The sequence below is a fragment of the Tinamus guttatus genome, unplaced genomic scaffold (assembly GCF_059628265.1).
Source record: "Tinamus guttatus ecotype Peru unplaced genomic scaffold, ASM5962826v1 Tinamus_guttatus_pri_ptg000383l, whole genome shotgun sequence".
Classification (NCBI taxonomy): domain Eukaryota; kingdom Metazoa; phylum Chordata; class Aves; order Tinamiformes; family Tinamidae; genus Tinamus; species Tinamus guttatus.
In genome coordinates, this window is record NW_028288917.1 from 5,008,533 (window position 1) to 5,027,474 (window position 18,942).

The 18,942-nt window shown below is 35.5% G+C and overlaps 1 protein-coding gene across 1 annotated transcript in view; it reads right to left on the minus strand.

Annotated features, from left to right (window-relative positions):
* The window catches only part of CSMD1 (CUB and Sushi multiple domains 1), a 994,655-nt gene that overhangs the window by 480,337 nt on the left and 495,376 nt on the right, over window positions 1-18,942 (minus strand). Inside the window, exons 4-5 of the mRNA XM_088530602.1 lie at window positions 17,333-17,527; window positions 5,615-5,822 (exon numbers count right to left, since the gene is read on the minus strand). Of these exons, the coding sequence (XP_088386728.1) occupies window positions 5,615-5,822; window positions 17,333-17,527 (403 nt within the window). The remainder of the gene's footprint in view (window positions 1-5,614; window positions 5,823-17,332; window positions 17,528-18,942) is intronic.

Consider the following 18,942-nt stretch of genomic DNA (forward strand, 5'->3'; position numbering starts at 1 on the left):
TTTGGAACCTCATGACTGATCGATATAGCAAAGTACAAGACATATCACTGATGAGATCATCTTATTAATACTTATTATAGGAGAGCTGTAGGAGTGAAGAAGATGTTTATTTGCATATGCTTGGGTGTAGCAAGTGTTATGCCAAACTATGCATATGCCAAAGCAAGTGTTATGCCAAACTATGTATAGATACCGAGTTAAAACAGACTATTTCTTACTGAGGCAATTTTAAAAGACTTCAGAAAGCAATATTTTGAGAACTGATAATTTATCAGTTGCCTGTATTGCAGGTATACAGCTTCTTCCTGTGCAAAAACTGCCACTATTTTCCTTCCAAATTCCATAATCTGCCAGTGCATAATCCTTTCTGGGACTCTGTTTCACAGTTCTGAGATCAATGAAACAAGATATTAAATCCAAGATTATAGCTCTCTAGAGGCAGTAAAGTTCTAGAGGCTTGCAAATTTCTTTACACATTTATTTATTTATTTACTTATTTTAATGGGGGAATATTTTTAAGGTTTGGATACTGACATTAGGGAGGAATTGGCATGGTTGTTGACAGATTGCAGACAGCTAAGTTATTACAGTGACTGAGCAAATGTCAGAGAAAAGAAAGCTTGACTTTCATACCTTACTTTACCAGAGATCAAGGGAAAAAAAAGTCTAGAAGTTCAAGTGGAATGTGTCAACTCTTGTTTGAACCTGATAGCAAAATCTGGAGGAGGATGTGGAAACAGCACATTGGAGGGAGGAGAAGGAAAGGCAGCACTGGTGTTGCCAACACAAAATGCTAGAAGTAGTCATGGGAAATGAAGTGTCAGCAGGAAAGGCAGCAACCAACAGGACTTAGAAGCTGGGGAAAAGTTATGTTTAAGAGTCTTCAAAAGTAACATGGAATAAATCAGTCAGCAGGGACATATATTTATATTTCATGAATACATATCATATATAATTTTAGTTCTATTATGGTAAATGAACATATCACTAAATGCAAAAATGCAGCATTCTATCCAGCATGAACACTCTATTTTTCTATCTTCCACAGCTCCTCATACAGGCACACACAGTATCTTTCTTGAGAGTATACATTGGATTTTTAAAAAATGTTCCATAGAACTTTGTTAAAATCTATGTGAAGTCAGTTATAAAAGTTATTAATGTTATTACACTTGCTTGAAAATGTCTTCTGATATTTCAAGTGTAAGGCACTTCCATGTTCAAGTGCAAAGCAGCATCAATGCTGATTTTCAAATGTGAGAGGCTATGCACTTTTCAAAAGAAACTGAGAATTTGGCAACATGAAGAATTTATCAGGAAGAATTTAACAGTAACTGCAAATTCCTTTCCTGTCATATCACAGTAAAAAGTTGCTCACTGCAGGACAATTCCTATTTGTACTCCGGGGAGAATTAGCAACCACGTTCCACAGACAGTAAATTATCAAGAACAGATACCTATACCCACTGAATCCAGTTTCCTAATCAAAACATGTAAAATAGGTAATCCAGCTAAAAATTACTGAAAGGTAGGAAGAGCTTCTGAAAGTCAAGAGACAGGAGGACAAATCTTCGCTAGCATCACCAAAACCATTACATGAGGTCAGCAGAGTTTCATCATGACAAAAACGCTCTAAACAGGCTAAGAACATACAAGCGGATGAATGAAATCAAATAGGGCTCTCAAATGAAAAAAACTGCAGTCTAATTGTCCTCCTCTCCTTGCATCATCACAGCACATCTTTTCTGATGGAAAAGGATGAAAAAAAACAGAACCCTGTATTGTTAAAGGTATATCCAAATGCTTTTTCTGGAATATAACAACTTTATTGAACAAACATCAATATGAAACTTTTCATAGTAAGCCAACAGATGGTGATCTTTAGCTATATTGTGATAAACTTCTGGGGTAAATTTTTGCCTTGTTATGCATAGGCGCATATTAAAATGAATTACACCACTCAACTACACTAAATACAGACCTCTCACACTCAACTACACTAAATACAGACCTCTCACAAGGAGGGTACAAGACTAAGACAGCTCTCTATAAACAAGACAGGAAATGCTCAGATTTGAATACTACAGACCTGAACTGTACTGCCACATTTACCTAAGAAACACAACCTACTATTTTGACCCGGTTGTTACAAGATATTGAGTAGAAGCAAGAAGAGAGTTTCGCAGAGCTGCAGCTATCTGTGTCACAGCACAAGCCACAGTTAAAGCAGCTGGGTGTCACTGCTTCTGTCACACTCATTCACATACATTTTTATAGACATTCCCTAAAATATCCAGATGATTTATAAAGGAAATCAGAGTACTCCTCAAGCTATATTTAAATGGTATTAGGAGACAAATGTGGAATAAACTGAAGTCTAAAAGGTAGTTTGTTTTCTTGTATTTTCATTACAAAAAAAATGAAGGATAATAATTGAAATCCAAAAGTAAGCTTATTCAGATAACACTAGAATTGTAAGATAAAGTAGGATAAAAACAAATTAAATTTTAGCCAGAGTATGCTTAGTTTTAAGATCTCAAGTTCAAAACTAATAATTGCAGAATTATTCTTAGAATCATAATCACCTTTCATGCATACCTTAATACTCTCAGATATTTTTCTGTCAAGTGTATTTTAATCTTGCAAAATTAGGTCAAACCCTAACGTTTGCATGAGCAAGCACACATCTGACCTATCTACAGCCTTGTGAATTGCCCAGCTTAACCTAACTTAAAATGAAATAGATTACTCCATCCAAATTAAAAAGAAAACAAAACAAAAATCTATCATCTCATGAATTAGATGACTCCATCCGAAACAAACAAACAAACAAACAAAAACCCAACAACAACAAAAAAAATCTTTCTTATGTTGTGACAGAGAATAAGGTTGTTTTGGGGAAGACTCATTACAATGGGAGAGAGGATTCCCAGTGGAATGCTTTCCACTTCTGATACAGTCCTGATTTTTATTTCAAAATATGTTTATTCAACATGCACTATTTGATACTTCTTAAAGTTTAGAATACAAACAAGTATTTTATTTGGATTCTAACAATTAAAAACAGCCTTATATAGCTTGGGACACTAAAATTGCAGAGCATAGCATAACAAAAATTGTATCATGGACATAACAGTGAGGTGTTATCACTTTCATCTTTTATAAATGAGTAATACTAGAGTGGATTTTATAAATTACTTTCAAATAATCTTTTAAAAGTATGTAAAGGTGACCAAATTGCTTTGATCCTTTCAACATATTGGAAAACAGATTATCAACCAGACGTATAATTTGGAAATTAACCAAGCATCTTAAAGAAGCTTTAGAAACATACATAACACACATAATATTTGTCAGTGTATCAAATTATTTTTCCTCATCATTTAAACCTCCCTTTTTCTTGCATTTCAATCACTTTATTTGTTTCTAAAATGTCCATCCATTTTTCACAGTGAACATTTTAGAATGGCTTTTAATCTGGTTGATAAATCTGCAGAGGGTAATCCAGAGCTACTGTGCAATTTAATAAAAGCACTAAAGAGTTATCAGTCTGAAATTATTTTCTTCACATTCACTCTTTTTCTAGTTTTTGCATGCTAATATATCTGTATTTCTATGTTCTTAACTAGCAAAATCTTTGGCTAAGAGCAAATACTCATTTAATTTAAAGAACTATTATAATTACTGGGCCATGCTAACAGAGTATGTGTTGTCTGAAACAGAATTACTATATGAAGCTGTTGACATGACGACAGTAAAAGGAAGCAGCTAAAAAAATCATCATTTAAAATACTACACCTACAGACCATTAGTTTTTAGTACAAAGCAAATTCACATTTAAACATAAAGTTGATTTTAGTAGATTGCATCACATTTAGCCTGTCTCTAATGTAGCTATGGTAACAGTTCTTGATAATAGAACTGAATGTGTAGCTTCACTCCAGATAATCCAATAATCTTTTTAATATTTCTTACGGAACTTCTCACTGCTTCTTCAAACTTTTAGTAATGATCCTAGGAACATATAATAAACCCTTAGTGTTTACTAATCAGAGATTAGCTTGCAAAGTAGAAACAAAAATTATCAGGGGAAAAGAAAAAAATGTTCAGGCTGAGAAAGAAGATTTTTACCCTATCTCAGATTTCATAAAATTAATACTGGCCAATGCAATATGGGATTAATGTATGGCACATGTATATTACTATCTGCTCATATTTTCTTCACCATCCATTACGATAAGCCAACTAGAGAATCAATATGTATGGCTGATTGGCTATAATTTAAAATTCCTCCTGTATTTGTATGCTCAAGTTCAGTTACAGCTGAATTTCTAACAGTAAAGTTGCACATATGTTGTTAGCTATCCCTTGGGACTTGCACTCAAAATTGAATAGGCAGATTTTTGTATTCTGTACAAGATTCCATTAGTTCTTCACTTTCCAGATTAAAATTTTTGGCCCTTAGGAAAAAAAAATGGAATTCATCACTGTCGTGCATGCCTGCGCATGAGAGAGAGGGTTGATATCATACTGACAGACAGACACGAGCACTTAATTCAATTCTGAGCTGCTTCAATACATACTGTTAAAGAATTTTGGGTAATTTGGAAGTATAGAAGAACAATCCTGTAAAGCAGGTGCAGGAGTCCCTTCAAAACAGAGGTTTTACTTTTTTTACCAAGCATACCGTCTGCACATTTTTATACAGATAGTTTAAATAGATCAGATGCTACTTAAAACTTCATGATCATTAATATAATGCATTGTCTAGCTAATCATGACATTAATGTAATAGTGAGATTGGATCAGAAATTCAGAAAGAACATATTATCTTTCTCAGAAAGATATTGTCCATCAATCATCGTGAGCAGGTCTGTAGACTTGTATTTTTTTTTCCTAGGCTACGTGTTATATATAAAAACACACATATTAAGCATAAGATATTGAACATAAGTTTTCTCAGAAACAAAACTTAATCTATAGATTGCAGAGAAATCCTAATACAAACTGTTCTGCAATTAAATTATTTCCCATAAACGAAACTATCTTCTTTTACTCCAAGCAGAGAGTGTAGATTTAACATTGTAATGAATAAGTCTTAATATTGTTTAGCAAACAGTATACGATAATAATTAGTACATTATTACACGTGCATTAGCACATTAGTACATGAAGTAGGATTGAATTACAGCCCGTTTAGCATAAAATCGCATATGTTTGTTCTCCCCATATTCCTGATTTTCTGGGGCTGAATTTTCCTTTCTACATTAATTATTGGAGTATGATAGAGAAGTTGTTCAACCTACATCTGGAAACACTCTCATATCAAATTCAAACAGTTCTGCATATAACACCAGCAAATGCTCACTGCTAAGATAATCCTATCATCTAACATTTGAAGATGGTGGAAAAAAGAAGAGGGACGGGGAGTGGGAAGAAAGCAGACTGCCACATTGCTTTCAGCTCTGGAGAGTGAAAGGGACCAAAGGAAAATGTATAATAAAACATTCAAGCAAACATTTAGAGAGATAGCTGGCATTAACTACTTTGCCAAAAGACTCATCAGCAAACAAGAAAAACAGAATCTGAGATCTTTGCAAGATCTCTGACTTACCATATTGATGGTGCTTCTGTTCCACTGATTTCTAAGAAGTCATATCCTTCCTCTAACTGGAAGTCAGTAAAGACCAAAGCAATGGTATCTCCTGGTTCAGCCAATATGGTCCAGGTGCAATCAGCATTATTTTCATACTCTGAAGGGAAATGAGGACTTGAAATAGTTCCACTAGTCCCACGTAGTGTCCCTCCACAAGCTCCTTCAGCTGATGAAGAGATTATCAGTTATTAGTGGAGTTGCATGTTAGACATGCAAATCATCATCCTTGTTCTTGGCATAGCGAACCACATTCTTCTCTCACACGCATTCAATACACACGGATTTGCTGCTGAGCCTGGAACATTGCTTAATCTGTGACCAAAGGGTTTACCAGACCTTTTGTACTCTTCCTTGCCCATGAAGATTTCAATGAAGGCTTTAAAGATATTTTTATTACTCTTAACACAGAGTATTGAACAGATTTAATTAGGAAAGAAAAATGTTATCTATGTAACTCATTGGCATGAAAAATTAAAAACTCATCAAGTTCCTTTCAGTATGTTGTAACACAGCTATGAAAGCTACATCAGTAGTAATTAAGAATATTTCTGCGTAAGTGCAAGCTCAAAAGAGAAGTATTTCAATTTTTGTCCATTTTATTATCTTTAATTGCTGCTATTATCATTATGTATTATTTACATACTACAAGGGCATGTGGAGATTTAAATACAAATAGCTCGACAAGGTGCCTGACACAAGGAACTTACAGTCTAATTAGGATACTAACTGAATAACTAATTAAGACAACAGATAAGGTAGGAGCAGAAAATCAAAGCTGTCAGAGAAAGAGCGTTTTAAAGGAAGATTTGAAGGAGAAAGGATTTATTTGAATCAAAAGAAGAGGAATAGTGTGATTAGACATTAAAAAGGAGATTATTAATAAGAGACTAAAATAAAAGGGAGGATCAGAACAGAACAGAACAATTTCTTTAAGAACTAAGTATTGGAAAAGGAGAGAAAGCTGCTGAAGACAATTCAAAATGTAGCGATCTTTACAATCGCTTTTTTATATATACAGTAACCTTTTGGTTTGAAGAAATGTATGAAGTCTGTGGTAGCCAAGGATATCTAGAGTTTCATGATTTGTTGCCACGGAAGTTTCTCAGAGGAGGGCAGGTCTTTTCATTAAATTTCATATCTTACTCTCTGGGCCCTGACACTCTTTTTAAATGAAAGACAATTTCTTTTTGGAAATAGGTCTGCACTCCTAAAAGAGTTCTCTCTGTTTTTCAATCAGGCCATTTGTGTGATTCCTCCCTCAACTCCCTCTTCTGCTCTTGATACAGTGAATACCGAAAAGACCGTTGGGCCTATGAGGGCCAAAATGGGGAAGGCAGGGAAATTTTAAGAAGTCCGGGGTAAAACTGAGCATTGAAGCTGACATACAAATTATTCTAAAATAATTTGTATGTAAACCCATAATAAATGAGATGGATAGTTAAAACTTTGTTTTCTGATAATATCTAGAGTGTCTGGAATGGCTTTTTTTCTTTTTTTTTTCCCTTTGTCTTGACTGTATAGGTTTCAAGCATTCACATCAGATCATCATCTAAGAAAGACGAAGAAAAACAAATGAACTTGATACATCCTGTGTCAATGCCTCAGTACAAAGACTAATAGTGAGATATTGATTTCCACTGCGGTCATCATCAGTGTCAGTGTTAGAGTAGACCATTAAAACCAGAAAAAAGGAGTGTTGCTACTTTTTTAAGCCTTTCTGCTTGATAATATTTTATCATATTTGATTTATTGTGTATTTTTTCCCCTAACCAACAGAATACACATGTATGAGTTTAAATTACCCAGGTTGTACCTGAGTTCTCGGAGGCCATCAAGCAGGTTTTTCCCATCGCAAGTAGACAGGAAAATGCCCAGAATTACTAAACCTGCCCTAACGCTTTGGCACCAGCTGCTTGTTGTTAAATTCTGTTATGACAACATTTGCAGTGACACCATCTCCCACTGAGTTTATACTGACATCAAGTAACACGCTAGTGGTGATTAAGATGCCACTCACTGTTTATGTTGCGAGTCCTGGAATAAGGTTGGAGCTCTAAAGCGCTGACTTTTAGAGCTGACACGGAAGGCTTCTACAGCTGATTATTTTTGGCAATCCCCTATAAAAGGCTAGATTTATACAGTGTGCATTACCACTGGAAGCCTGGGGAACTCAGGCTGCTAGAGATATCTGCCCAGAGGGAGGCAGGACTATTTAATCTATTCATAACAGCAATTGCGAGAGACCAAGTTAGCTCAGCAAGGGAAAGGCAACGTTAGTCAGGTAAGAACACAGCAACCACTTAGTGCAGTCAGACAGAGCACCAGCATTTTCCCTCTGACAGGAGTGGATGCTTAGGGAAAGCAGAGCCTGCACCCAAAGCTTCTTCCTCTGACACATTCCCATGCTCCAGCAGCTGGTGCTTGGGGACTTCCTCGGAGAGAGGCAGCACCCAGGCTGTGACAACAGGGCCGTTGAATATGAAAACAGGTAATAAACTGCCTAAGAACTAGTGCAGGCAGGCAGGATGTGGGCACAGCACTCAGAGGGTCGCAGCGTTGCACGGTGTGGAGACAAGCTGTGTTTCACAGCTGGCCTCCGAGCAGGCGGCTCTCCGTGCACCCACGCTCACTTTTGGCTGGGCCTCCATCCTCTGTGTTGTGCTCCTGACACAGCCCCAACATCGCATCTCAGCGCCCGCAGCAGCTTCACAGTGCACAGAGCCCTGCAAAACTCTTAACTCACAGTGATCAGCAAACTGCGTTCTAAAATATGCAAGTAATTAATTCTAAACACTCATGGTTATTGTGAAGTTGTAAGCAACTGCACAAAGTGCTGTTCATATCAGCATAATTGACTACTTGAAGTATAAAGCTACAAACATTTGGATCTCTCAGTAGTTAGGAATTAATTGCTCTAAATTTAGAAAATACCTGTCTTGTATAGAGCGTACATACAAACATGCATAGCCTGTACCATTTAGAACTTGGTAAGAAGACATATCTACTGCACATGTGCTAGAGATATCTGCCCAGAGGGAGGCAGGACTATTTAATCTATTCATAACAGCAATTGCGAGAGACCAAGTTAGCTCAGCAAGGGAAAGGCAACGTTAGTCAGGTAAGAACACAGCAACCACTTAGCGCAGTCAGACAGAGCACCAGCATAGATATAATACCTGAAATCTTTTTTTTTCTTCCTTTTTTTTTCTTTTTTCTTTTCTTTTCTGACAAACTAGAAACAATTATCTCACCAAAAAAATAACAATTTGGTATTTTTGGCTAGGTGTACTTTTTCTTGCATAAGGAAGGGATTAAATCTCAATGAGAAGTATACAGTTTAGCTCAGTTTTTGGTTGTAGACAAGGAACAGTATTTTATTAATGAGATCTTCCTACAAGTAAGATGCAAACCCTGATAAGCAGCTATCCAAGGACAGGGGAAGGGCAGAAATAGTGTCTTTGAAAAAGTTCAAAGAGTTGTTTGGCTTAGGTATCTTTTGAACATACAGTCATTTTTTACCAGATCTTCCTCACACAAAATTCAGGAGTGCAGTGTCCTGTATTCTGTATCTCCTTTCTACATAAAAGCTAACAAAATACTCACTCAAGTAAAAGTTGTTTGCTGCACAATGAGCCAAAAATAGCCGTTAAGCCAGAATTTAAAATTTTAAAATTAATTTACGATCTCAGTTTAAATGATCGGGCCTGTCTATTTCACCCCAGTTTACGTGACAGAGTCCTGATCTGAAAGGACGATTCCTTTTGCTACGTTACTGTTGTAACATAACTCATACGAAGCATAGCAGTGATTTAATACATCGAATTCAACATCAGTTACTGAAGAAAGTTTCCCTTGCTATGTCACTTCTATTCTTCTTCTTACTGCTTTATCACTAGCAACAGAATAGATGCAATTAAAAACTTGAGTGACATTTCAAAAAGCATCATCAAATGACATATTGTCATTTCAAGTCACATTTTGTAAGGCTTATCAATTAAAGAAAATTGCAGCTTTAGACAGTTGTAAATGAACTGCAGGCATGCATTATTTAGCGTGCCTTATTAAAAATATCACTGAAAGTTCTTTATTTAATACTTTATTAACTGGCATTTGTGAAATCATTTGTGAGACCATTTACGAAGTACATAATTGTACCTCATTTAATGAAATGTTTCAACACAGAGAACACAGAGAACACATCTATAAAATAATCATGAATTATTACCTCCATACATATTTGCTTTGGGTGTTTTAGAAATGGTTAATATATGAGTAAGTTAAATGAATTCTTTGAAATGAGATTTTTAAATTACCATTTTAAAATACCTTCCTGAGATAAATCTAAAAACAAGCCTTTATCTATCACTGCCAAGTTTAAAAATAAGTCTTAGGATGTCAGTGCCAACTATCACGCTGCTAAGCTGCCAGATTCATAAAGACCAAAAACATCACTAAGTGCTACGATGATGTAGCGTTACACAGCCATCAGACGAGTCATTCATCTCATCTAACTCCGATTGGCAGCTTGTTCTTTAACCAGCAAAATATTCGGTTCTGCTTGCGAAACTCTTATTATTTTTTAGAATTCCATAGCTTTTATTTTACATAGGCACAAGATAAAATCTATGCCTCTTTTCCATGTTTAAATAAATAGAAACTTGTCAAGACCACTTCAATCCAGATGTACTATAGATGAGTGGTCTAATCAGTTTGTCTCCCTTTCTCAATTGCTGCTGTTGCTGTTGATCAACTTCACATAAATTAAATATTAATTAGGCTGAACATCTAAGATAATTTCTCTTGCTCTCTGCAGGATTTTTGAATGACACTTCAAAATAATTTGGATTGATTTTTACATAGAATGGCTTTTTTTGTTGTTGTTGTTGTTAAAATTCCAGTTAAAATTACTGTGGTAGGAAAACAAGGTCCCTCCCACGTAAACTAAGAAGCCAGATTTCTTCCTACAAGTTAATAGAATGAATGCAACAGAAATACAGGCATAGTTGCAATCCATTTAGTCACCGGTGGGCATAAATGCATCTGCTTTTGGAGCATTTTAACTTTTACACTTCACTGACCTCTATGTAAGCAGTATCCAGTGGGGATCTCTGACTATAGTAGATTCAATGTGGTAGCTTCTCTTGCTCAGAAAAGGTTCACTTTTTCTTTGCAAACATGGGGCTTAATTTAGTAGACTTTTAGAGTGTCTCCTTATATCAGCCCGTTGCCCAACAGGGATCTCCTCCCCATCTTTCATACACCCTGGGAAAGAAATCTGATCCAATATCCTAACTTAGAAGTTTCTTCTAGCTTGGACAAGTTTTTTTTTTTTTTTTTTTTTTTTTTTTTTTTTTTTTTGCTAATTTGACAGAAAAATTTAGTTATTAATTGCTAGAATGTGCTTGAGCAAACATAGACTCAGAATCTCTATTCTGCTGCCCTTCCTTTGTAAAAATTTAGATTTAAGAGAGACTAGCAAGATCAAGAAATTTGAAAACTAATCAACAACCTGTAATTTCATACTCTGTCTCCCACAGAAGTAAAAGATTAATCTTCTAGATATCTTCCTAAGAGTCTCTCTTCTTTTCCAATTAAGTATCCTTAGCTGTTTTCATGATTTGATAATTATTCACTTGAGAATATGATTTTATTTTAATGCTGATAATGATCCCTTAAAATAACAGCCTATGACAAATAGTAAAGCTCTAATTACTAAGCAAAAAGGGGAAAAGAATAAATTCTTTAAGGGCAAATTAATTAGTTTTCCAGGTTTCACATGTAGTTCTTTAATAATTAGGAAAGTTAATGCAGTTATTCCAAAGAAGTACGTGTGCAGTCATCTCTTTATACTTTTTTTGCCTGCCTACTTGACTTTTTTTTATCAAATGATTTTATTTCTTTGATGTTAACTTTGTGCCTGTACATTAACAGTCAGACTGAAGTCCTCTTTGACTTCACAATACTATTTTGAATGCCTGTGTGCCTTTGTTATATCTTCATTATACTGTTTATCTCATTTTTCACTTGTTATTCTTGCTTTCCAGACACCTCACTGCAGTTTCAGTTAGCACTGTTGACTTGGCCCTTTTCAAGTTTTTGCATGGTTCCTTCATAGTAAGTGAAGAATGCTAGCACAAAAGAATACACACTCATACAAACACACACACACACATATATATGTGTGTGTATATGTAAATACACACACATATCTGCACGTGCATATGAAAGACACTGATAGCTGTGCCGTTATCTCCCTTTGGTGTCATCTGCTCAGTCCTACACTACTGTATATGAAATTATCCAGTATAGATTTCACCAGTATATATTACTCTGAAAATGAACAGAATTACTAAAAAGAATATGCAATTTTTGTCTAAAAAAAAAAAAAAAAAAAACTTGGAAAACTCCATCATGCAAAATCTATAACTAGAGATGACTGATTTTTTTTTTTTTTTATCTTCTGTTTTTAGAAAACAGTTTGGCGAAAGAGCAATAAAAGCATTGTGGAAAGATACTAACTTCTGTCGAGCTTGTCACTGGCTACTTCTTGATTCAGTGAAAAATTTAGTGTCAAAAGCAGGATGGAAAACATCAGACAACCTTACTGAACACGGTTGTGCATTTTTGACCTGCGGGTGCAGGTTCAAGCTGTCCAGCTCGGGTCAGACTTGGAATAAACACTCCTATCTTCATCCTATTCTAAGTTTAGTTCACTGACCATCACTGTATTAGCTAGACAATGTGTTTTATAAAATACTCATAATATGGATGAATGATGAGATCACCATATCTTTTTTCTCCTCCTTAAACTTGTAAAATCATATTTGTCTCAATGTCAGAGTAAAAATTACAATGACATTAGAGAATTACTTGTTACTTTAAAAAGTGTGGATAACACCAAAAACTTCCATTCCTCTTTGCTAGACGTTTAAAAACATTAGTTTAAAATCTCTGTATTCAGTTTATCTATGTAATGTGTCACTTTGATCTATAAACTGTTCTTCCTTTCTCCTTTCATCTGTTCTAAGGATTCCTTTTTGATTGCATATTCTTCCCATAGCGTTTCTCCAATAACCATTTTTAACCCAATAATTATTTTTTGATCCTTTTGAGCTTTTCTGACATGTGATCTCCTCCACTGGTTTGTCTCATATTTATTTTTTATTTTCCCTCCAATAATTGCCTGTCTTTTTAGCGATAACATATTACATATTTGTCTCCTCATAGCTATTTTCAGTGTGAAAAAAAGCCTACAACTATAATATCACTAACCTAATTTGTATTCCTAATGCTTGCTTCATAAAAATCTAGGCTCATGCAACTATAATCAACTAGGGATTCTCAAAATTACTGAGAATTGAGAACCTAATTATACAAAGTTCTTTTTAGAAGTAGTCACATATGATAAATCAGCTATTGGTAGAGTTACTGCAGAGAATGAAATTACTACTCAAAATGTTTCAGACTCATACTGCACAGGATTTCAACTTGAAGATGGAAGAAGGCTAATGCTCTGGGTGACATTATTACCGCAGCAAGGTGGAGGCAAAGACCCTTTTTCTTCACAAGACAAAAAATCAGAAGAGGTGCAGAGTTTAGGGGGATTCACGCTATCAACTTTGATGTACCAGCTACGATACCCTATGTTTTTCGGGAACCCATTGTAACTTTCATGAGTAACTTGTAATAGAAGGAGAAATACCCACAGTCAATCTTACTATTTAGAAAGGAGGATTTTTTTTTTTAGTAATTACTTCTCCTATTCTGAACTTTTTTTTGATGTTTTCTATCATTTTTATCTTGAATTGGCCATTAAAAAAGTTATCTACATTTTTGTTGCCATATTTTCCAGAAAATGTCAGCCCCAACATCATGATTAGTTGAAAAAAAAATAGAAAACAACATAAAATAAATGCCATTTTAACCACCAAAATTCCATTCAAATGCCATCAAAATTCTTGAACTTTTTTTAAAATGACATTAGCTACACGTTTGCTTTGTCACTACAATTCACCATAAGTCATCAAAGAATCTGCAGCATATTTCTGTTCCTACTTTCTTTTGCACTATACTTTAAAGAGAGGACATCTGAAATCCAGCAGCATCCAGAGAAAATTCTACTGATGCAAGACCCTATGATACCTACATATTCCTCGAGGCCTAGTAACTCAATAGGAATTTCTCTCCTAGAAGCAGCATTTATATAGTTATATAGTATAAAAATTACTTGACACAATCTATCTAATGTTCCTAAAAATGTTAAGCAGCAAAATTGTAGAAAATAGTCATTTGCAAGCATCAGGAAAACTAATGAAACAGGCTGTGGAGAATAAGGGTATAATGAATTTATATAAAAATCACATGTAGCTTTGTTTACTATCTTGCATGGATGCCATGAATGTAGTTAATGTGGACTTAGAAAGAAGAATACCATCTGGAAACAAAACAGTAACAAAAGGTGCTTTCATGGCAAACACTTGAAGAAAACATGTGCATAGCATTTCTAGTTTGAAAAATTAGTATATAAAAAGGGTTACCCCATAGAATACATTCTCGAATAACGAAATGAAACAAAATAAGGAATGCTTAAAATCCATAATCATGCTAGCATCTCATATGAACTGTCTCATGTTGCAACGTCTCATATGAATGCACATGTGCTATCACATTTCCTGTACTTAAAGCAGGGAACACTGCCAGAATGAGTAGCATCTGTGCAAATAGAATGAATATTTACTAGACACTAAGGGCTAATAAAAAAAAAAAGAAAAAAGACTGTTCTCAAACTGAATATCATCCTCAAAGGAACCATGAAGTTAAAATATGTATGTTTTTCTGAAATCTCTTTACTAATTCTTATTAGAAGGACTAAGAAAATCTCAGATCACACAACAGAAAGGTTAGAAAAATGGTGTGCTTTCTTCCTGTTTTCAAAGCAGTGATTAAAGAAATCTCCAATGCATACTGCTTGAAATCAAGTACAAGCAACAGGTATGACCCAGATCTTCACTGTTTTTGTTGTTACTACTCTTGCGGGATTTTTTGAAAACAGAAATTTATAAAATATTTCTTTACTCTGAGGAATTACATGGCAAGACCTTTCAGTCAAAAGAAAACTTAATAAATTATTACAGAACACAATTACTACCCTTCCTATCCATCTACATGGGCACCAATAATACCAGCACAGGAGGATCTGAGCAGGCAAAGGTAATTAGCAGGCTCTAGGTTTGGGGTGAAGGGCACAGGAGTCCTGCAAGGGTTCTCTCTAAAGCAGCAGTGGCAGAATCCTGCACACAAACACCTGATGAAGCAGCTGGTGTTCGGCAGCAGATCTTTACCTCCCTGGTCAAAGGACACTCTTTAAGGAATAAGGGCTGCAGGGGAGACAGGGGATCTGCTTGACTAAACAGGATAAGAATATTTCTGCTAACAGGTTTGCTAATCTAGCAAAGAGAACTTTAAACTAAATTTGTCAGGGATGGAAACTGAAGCCCACAGTTAAGTTGGGGAACAGACACAGGGAAACCCAAGTGGGATATGGTAACTAAACTGCCTCACTCTTCCTGGGAAAGCACCACAATTTTGGGGAGCCAGTTCAAGTGATTGTATACAGAGACGTGCAGCTTTGGAAGCCAACTCGAGGAACTGGAATGGGGCCTAAGTCAAAGATCTATGGTGTCACTGGGATCAGGCAAAGGGGTAATGAAGTCTCCATTCTCCAAAGATATTTGAAACTCTGATGGACATGGTCCTTGGTAACCCGCTCTAAGTCTAGAAGACTCTGCTTGAGCAAGGGCTTGGACCAGATTAATTCCCACAGTCACTTCCAACCTACCACGTAAGTGTGATAGGCAAACTAGGCTAGAAACAAGGAACCATTCAAAGAAATGATAAGTCAGTGGTAGCCTGGGCTTAAGCAGCCAAGAGTTAATTATCCTGAGGGACATGATGCAATTAATAGAATAAACTCCCTGGATTTCAAGAGAAGAGATTTCAATTTGTTTCACAAGTGTCAGACAAGATCTCTTGGGATGAGAAGGCCCTTGAAAGGAAAGAAGCCCAGAAGAGCTTATTTATCTTCAAGGGCAACTTTCTTTCCATTCCTTATGTAAATAAATGAGTTGGCATCAAAGAAAGCTGCTGTGGCTGAACAGGGAATTCCTGACTGAGATATTTTTACTTAAATGCAAAAAAAAAAAAAAAAAAAAAAAAAACAGTATAGAAGAGGTAGAAGGAGGAAGAACCTCCAAAAGGAATATAGAAATATTGCACAGGGGCAGAACTAGGAAAGTCAAAGTGCAGATGAAATAACACTGGTGAAGAATGTGAAGAACACTGGTGAGGAATGTGAAGAGCAACAAGAATAGTTTCTATACAACAACAAAAAGAAAATGAGGGAAATGGTGGCCTTCTGATCAGTGTGGTAGTTTGTCACAAGCTTCACTGTGGTAAAGCTTTGTGTAGAAATGCAGTATCCACAGCAAGGAAGGATCTATTTAGACAATTCATACCTAAACTAGACATGTACAAGCTCATGGCACACAGCGGCATGAAACTAAGTGTTGCCAGCGTGAGGCCATTATTTTAACATTTTTGGACAGTGACAATGAAGGGCAATTCCCAATTACTAGAAAAGACCTAAAATATCATTTCTCAATTTCAAAAAAGAATAAGGATTCTGACTACAGTAGAACTACCAGGCATCCCTCACACTTCCAGAAAATTATGAAATCTTTATTAAAGTCATTTTGAAGCATGTGAAGGAGAAGAAATTATTACAAACAGCCAGCACACATTTGCCAAGGGCATGTCATTTTGTGCCAAAATGATTGTCATCTTTGATGAGACTGACTGTTGGATTTAGCTTAACTTTAATGAGATTTTCTACACAGCTTGTCATTACATCCTTCTAGCCAAATTTAGGGGAAAGAGACTGGATGAACTGACTCAAATGCAAGTAAAAGATGGCTGGATCATCAGGATCGAAGTACTGGGGGTAGTGAATCGAAGTCAAATTAGTGGTCAGTTACTGGGCGATCCCCAGTGATTCATAATGGGACAGAAACATGTTTATCAGGATTCTGGAACAGAGGACTGAACACATCATTAAAAGGTGCATACAGCACCCTGAAGGGCAGAAATGCCATTCAGACAGAGCTTGGTGAGATGGAAAAGTGAGCAGACAGGAATATCGAGAAGTTCAGAAAAGCAGCTGGAAATCCCGGTCCTCAGAGTTCTAAAAATCTCAACTGTGCAAAAACTTGAGCTACCTGACCTAACTTTTAAGTTATGTCTGCTCTGAGGGGGCAGGAGCTTGGGGATTGTGGTTAGATGACACCCAGTGGCCCTTTCTGGCTTTTTTTTTCCCTCCTCTTATTCTATAGCTCAAGAATCGATATTACTCCTGCCTCGTAGAATGTTATCAAGAGAAGAAGCTTGCAAAGCATTTGCCAAAACATGCCATACAATTGCTACAGCTATTCCAAATGTAAATAAAAAGGGAGGAAAAAACAGTAAATAAAATCTGGGAATTCTGGACAACCATTGCTTCTCAGTTGTGACTACAATATTAGATGGTATAAATTTTTAAAAAGTGCATTGGACTAATCCCTCCTTCCCCATTTTTTTAATATTGATTAACATTTTAAGGATGTTTTATGGTTTCATTTTTACCTCTGCAAAAAGGAACTGGGAAATCCCACGATGCACCATTTCCAGGACTCATGATACATGTCAACATGGCATGGCCTTCTAGGATATAACCAGAGATACAGCTATAGCGGATTTTATCTCCAATGTTGAATCTTGTTCCGTGAAGTACTCCTTTAGGAATTTCACCTGGGTTGCCACAAGTATGACTAGGTAATACTGTTGAAAGAAAAAAGGAAAAAGCTACATTTGAAATCTGCAGAAAGAAGTAATAGATATTTGTGAAACAACTGTTAAGTGTTTTTAATATTGCTATTTAAAACAGTATTCCATATGCAAAGTAGGTCTAATTATACTCCAGAATATACTTCTACAAAAGATTAAGTTCTTAACAGATATCATCACTTTCAAAGCTAATTTTAAGCTCATTTCTTGATTGAATATCCCTTCAATAAAGTTTTTTATAGATCCATTCTCAAAATAAAATAGCCTAAAAAACCTGCTATTTCTCCCACACCTTGCAGAGAAGGCATTTCTATTTAATCTTCTCTTTTGAAAAAAATCCAAGAATATTCTTAAATCATTATGGAGCTAGGCAGCTGAGTTTCCAGTCATAGAAACTTTATGTAGAGTTTTCATTTTAGCTGCTAGAATAACAGTTTTAGAAGAATTTTGTAGTTAACTACTTTCTAAAAATAAATTAAAGTTTAAAATACATATAAAAAGCCACACAATTGATTTTCTGCCCGATTTCATCTATTAGAAGATGAGTAATTAAATCAATCTTTCTTAATATGGTTCTAGGAAGAGGCAGAAAGCAGAAAAGTGAATATGTCCATTCATATTAACCCAACAGCATCGTTTAATAGTCATCTTCTTTATTTTTCCAGAAAATACTTATTTAGAATGGATGATTGAAACTAGTTATCAGTTCAAAGAAGATAACCCTCCACCTAAAACTGTGTGTTTGTGGGTGTGTGTGGGTGTGTGTGTGTGTGTGTGTGTATGAAAGGAACTACTATTATTCTTCACCTAATTTGAAAATCATTAATGGCGTGTCTTTCAGTGAAGGAAAAAAATTAAAATTGTTTAATTTCCTTTAGCGCATAACAAATACAGGCCAAAAAACTGAAGTATGTCATGAACAAATGATGTACCACCACACAAAAGATAAAAGTGTTCACCAAAGAAATGAAAAGCCTGAAAAGATCACATATAATTCAAGTTTTGTTTCTGGCACTCTGTGTTTTCATGGACAATTTTTTTCACCCCCTTTTTCTCTTTCATGACTTCACCCATCCACAAAATACACATAGCTACACTAGTCTCACTCACCTACATGTTGGCAGGATTAATTATTCAATAGATGCACATCCTCAGAGAATTGTAAAGCAATATACCAATACATCAATGCTAATTAAGTCCCACTTTACCATGTAAGTTCAATTATTGCACACCCATGCAATAATTGCATGCACATCCATGATTCATTTCTAAAACAGTTAATCGCACTGGCATTTCAGTTATCATAATTACTCCTAAGTTAGAACACAAATTATGTAGGCAAATCCCAAACAGATCCAAGAGTAAAGATTTACAAAAACATAAAATTAGAAAACACTATTTTATGCCAC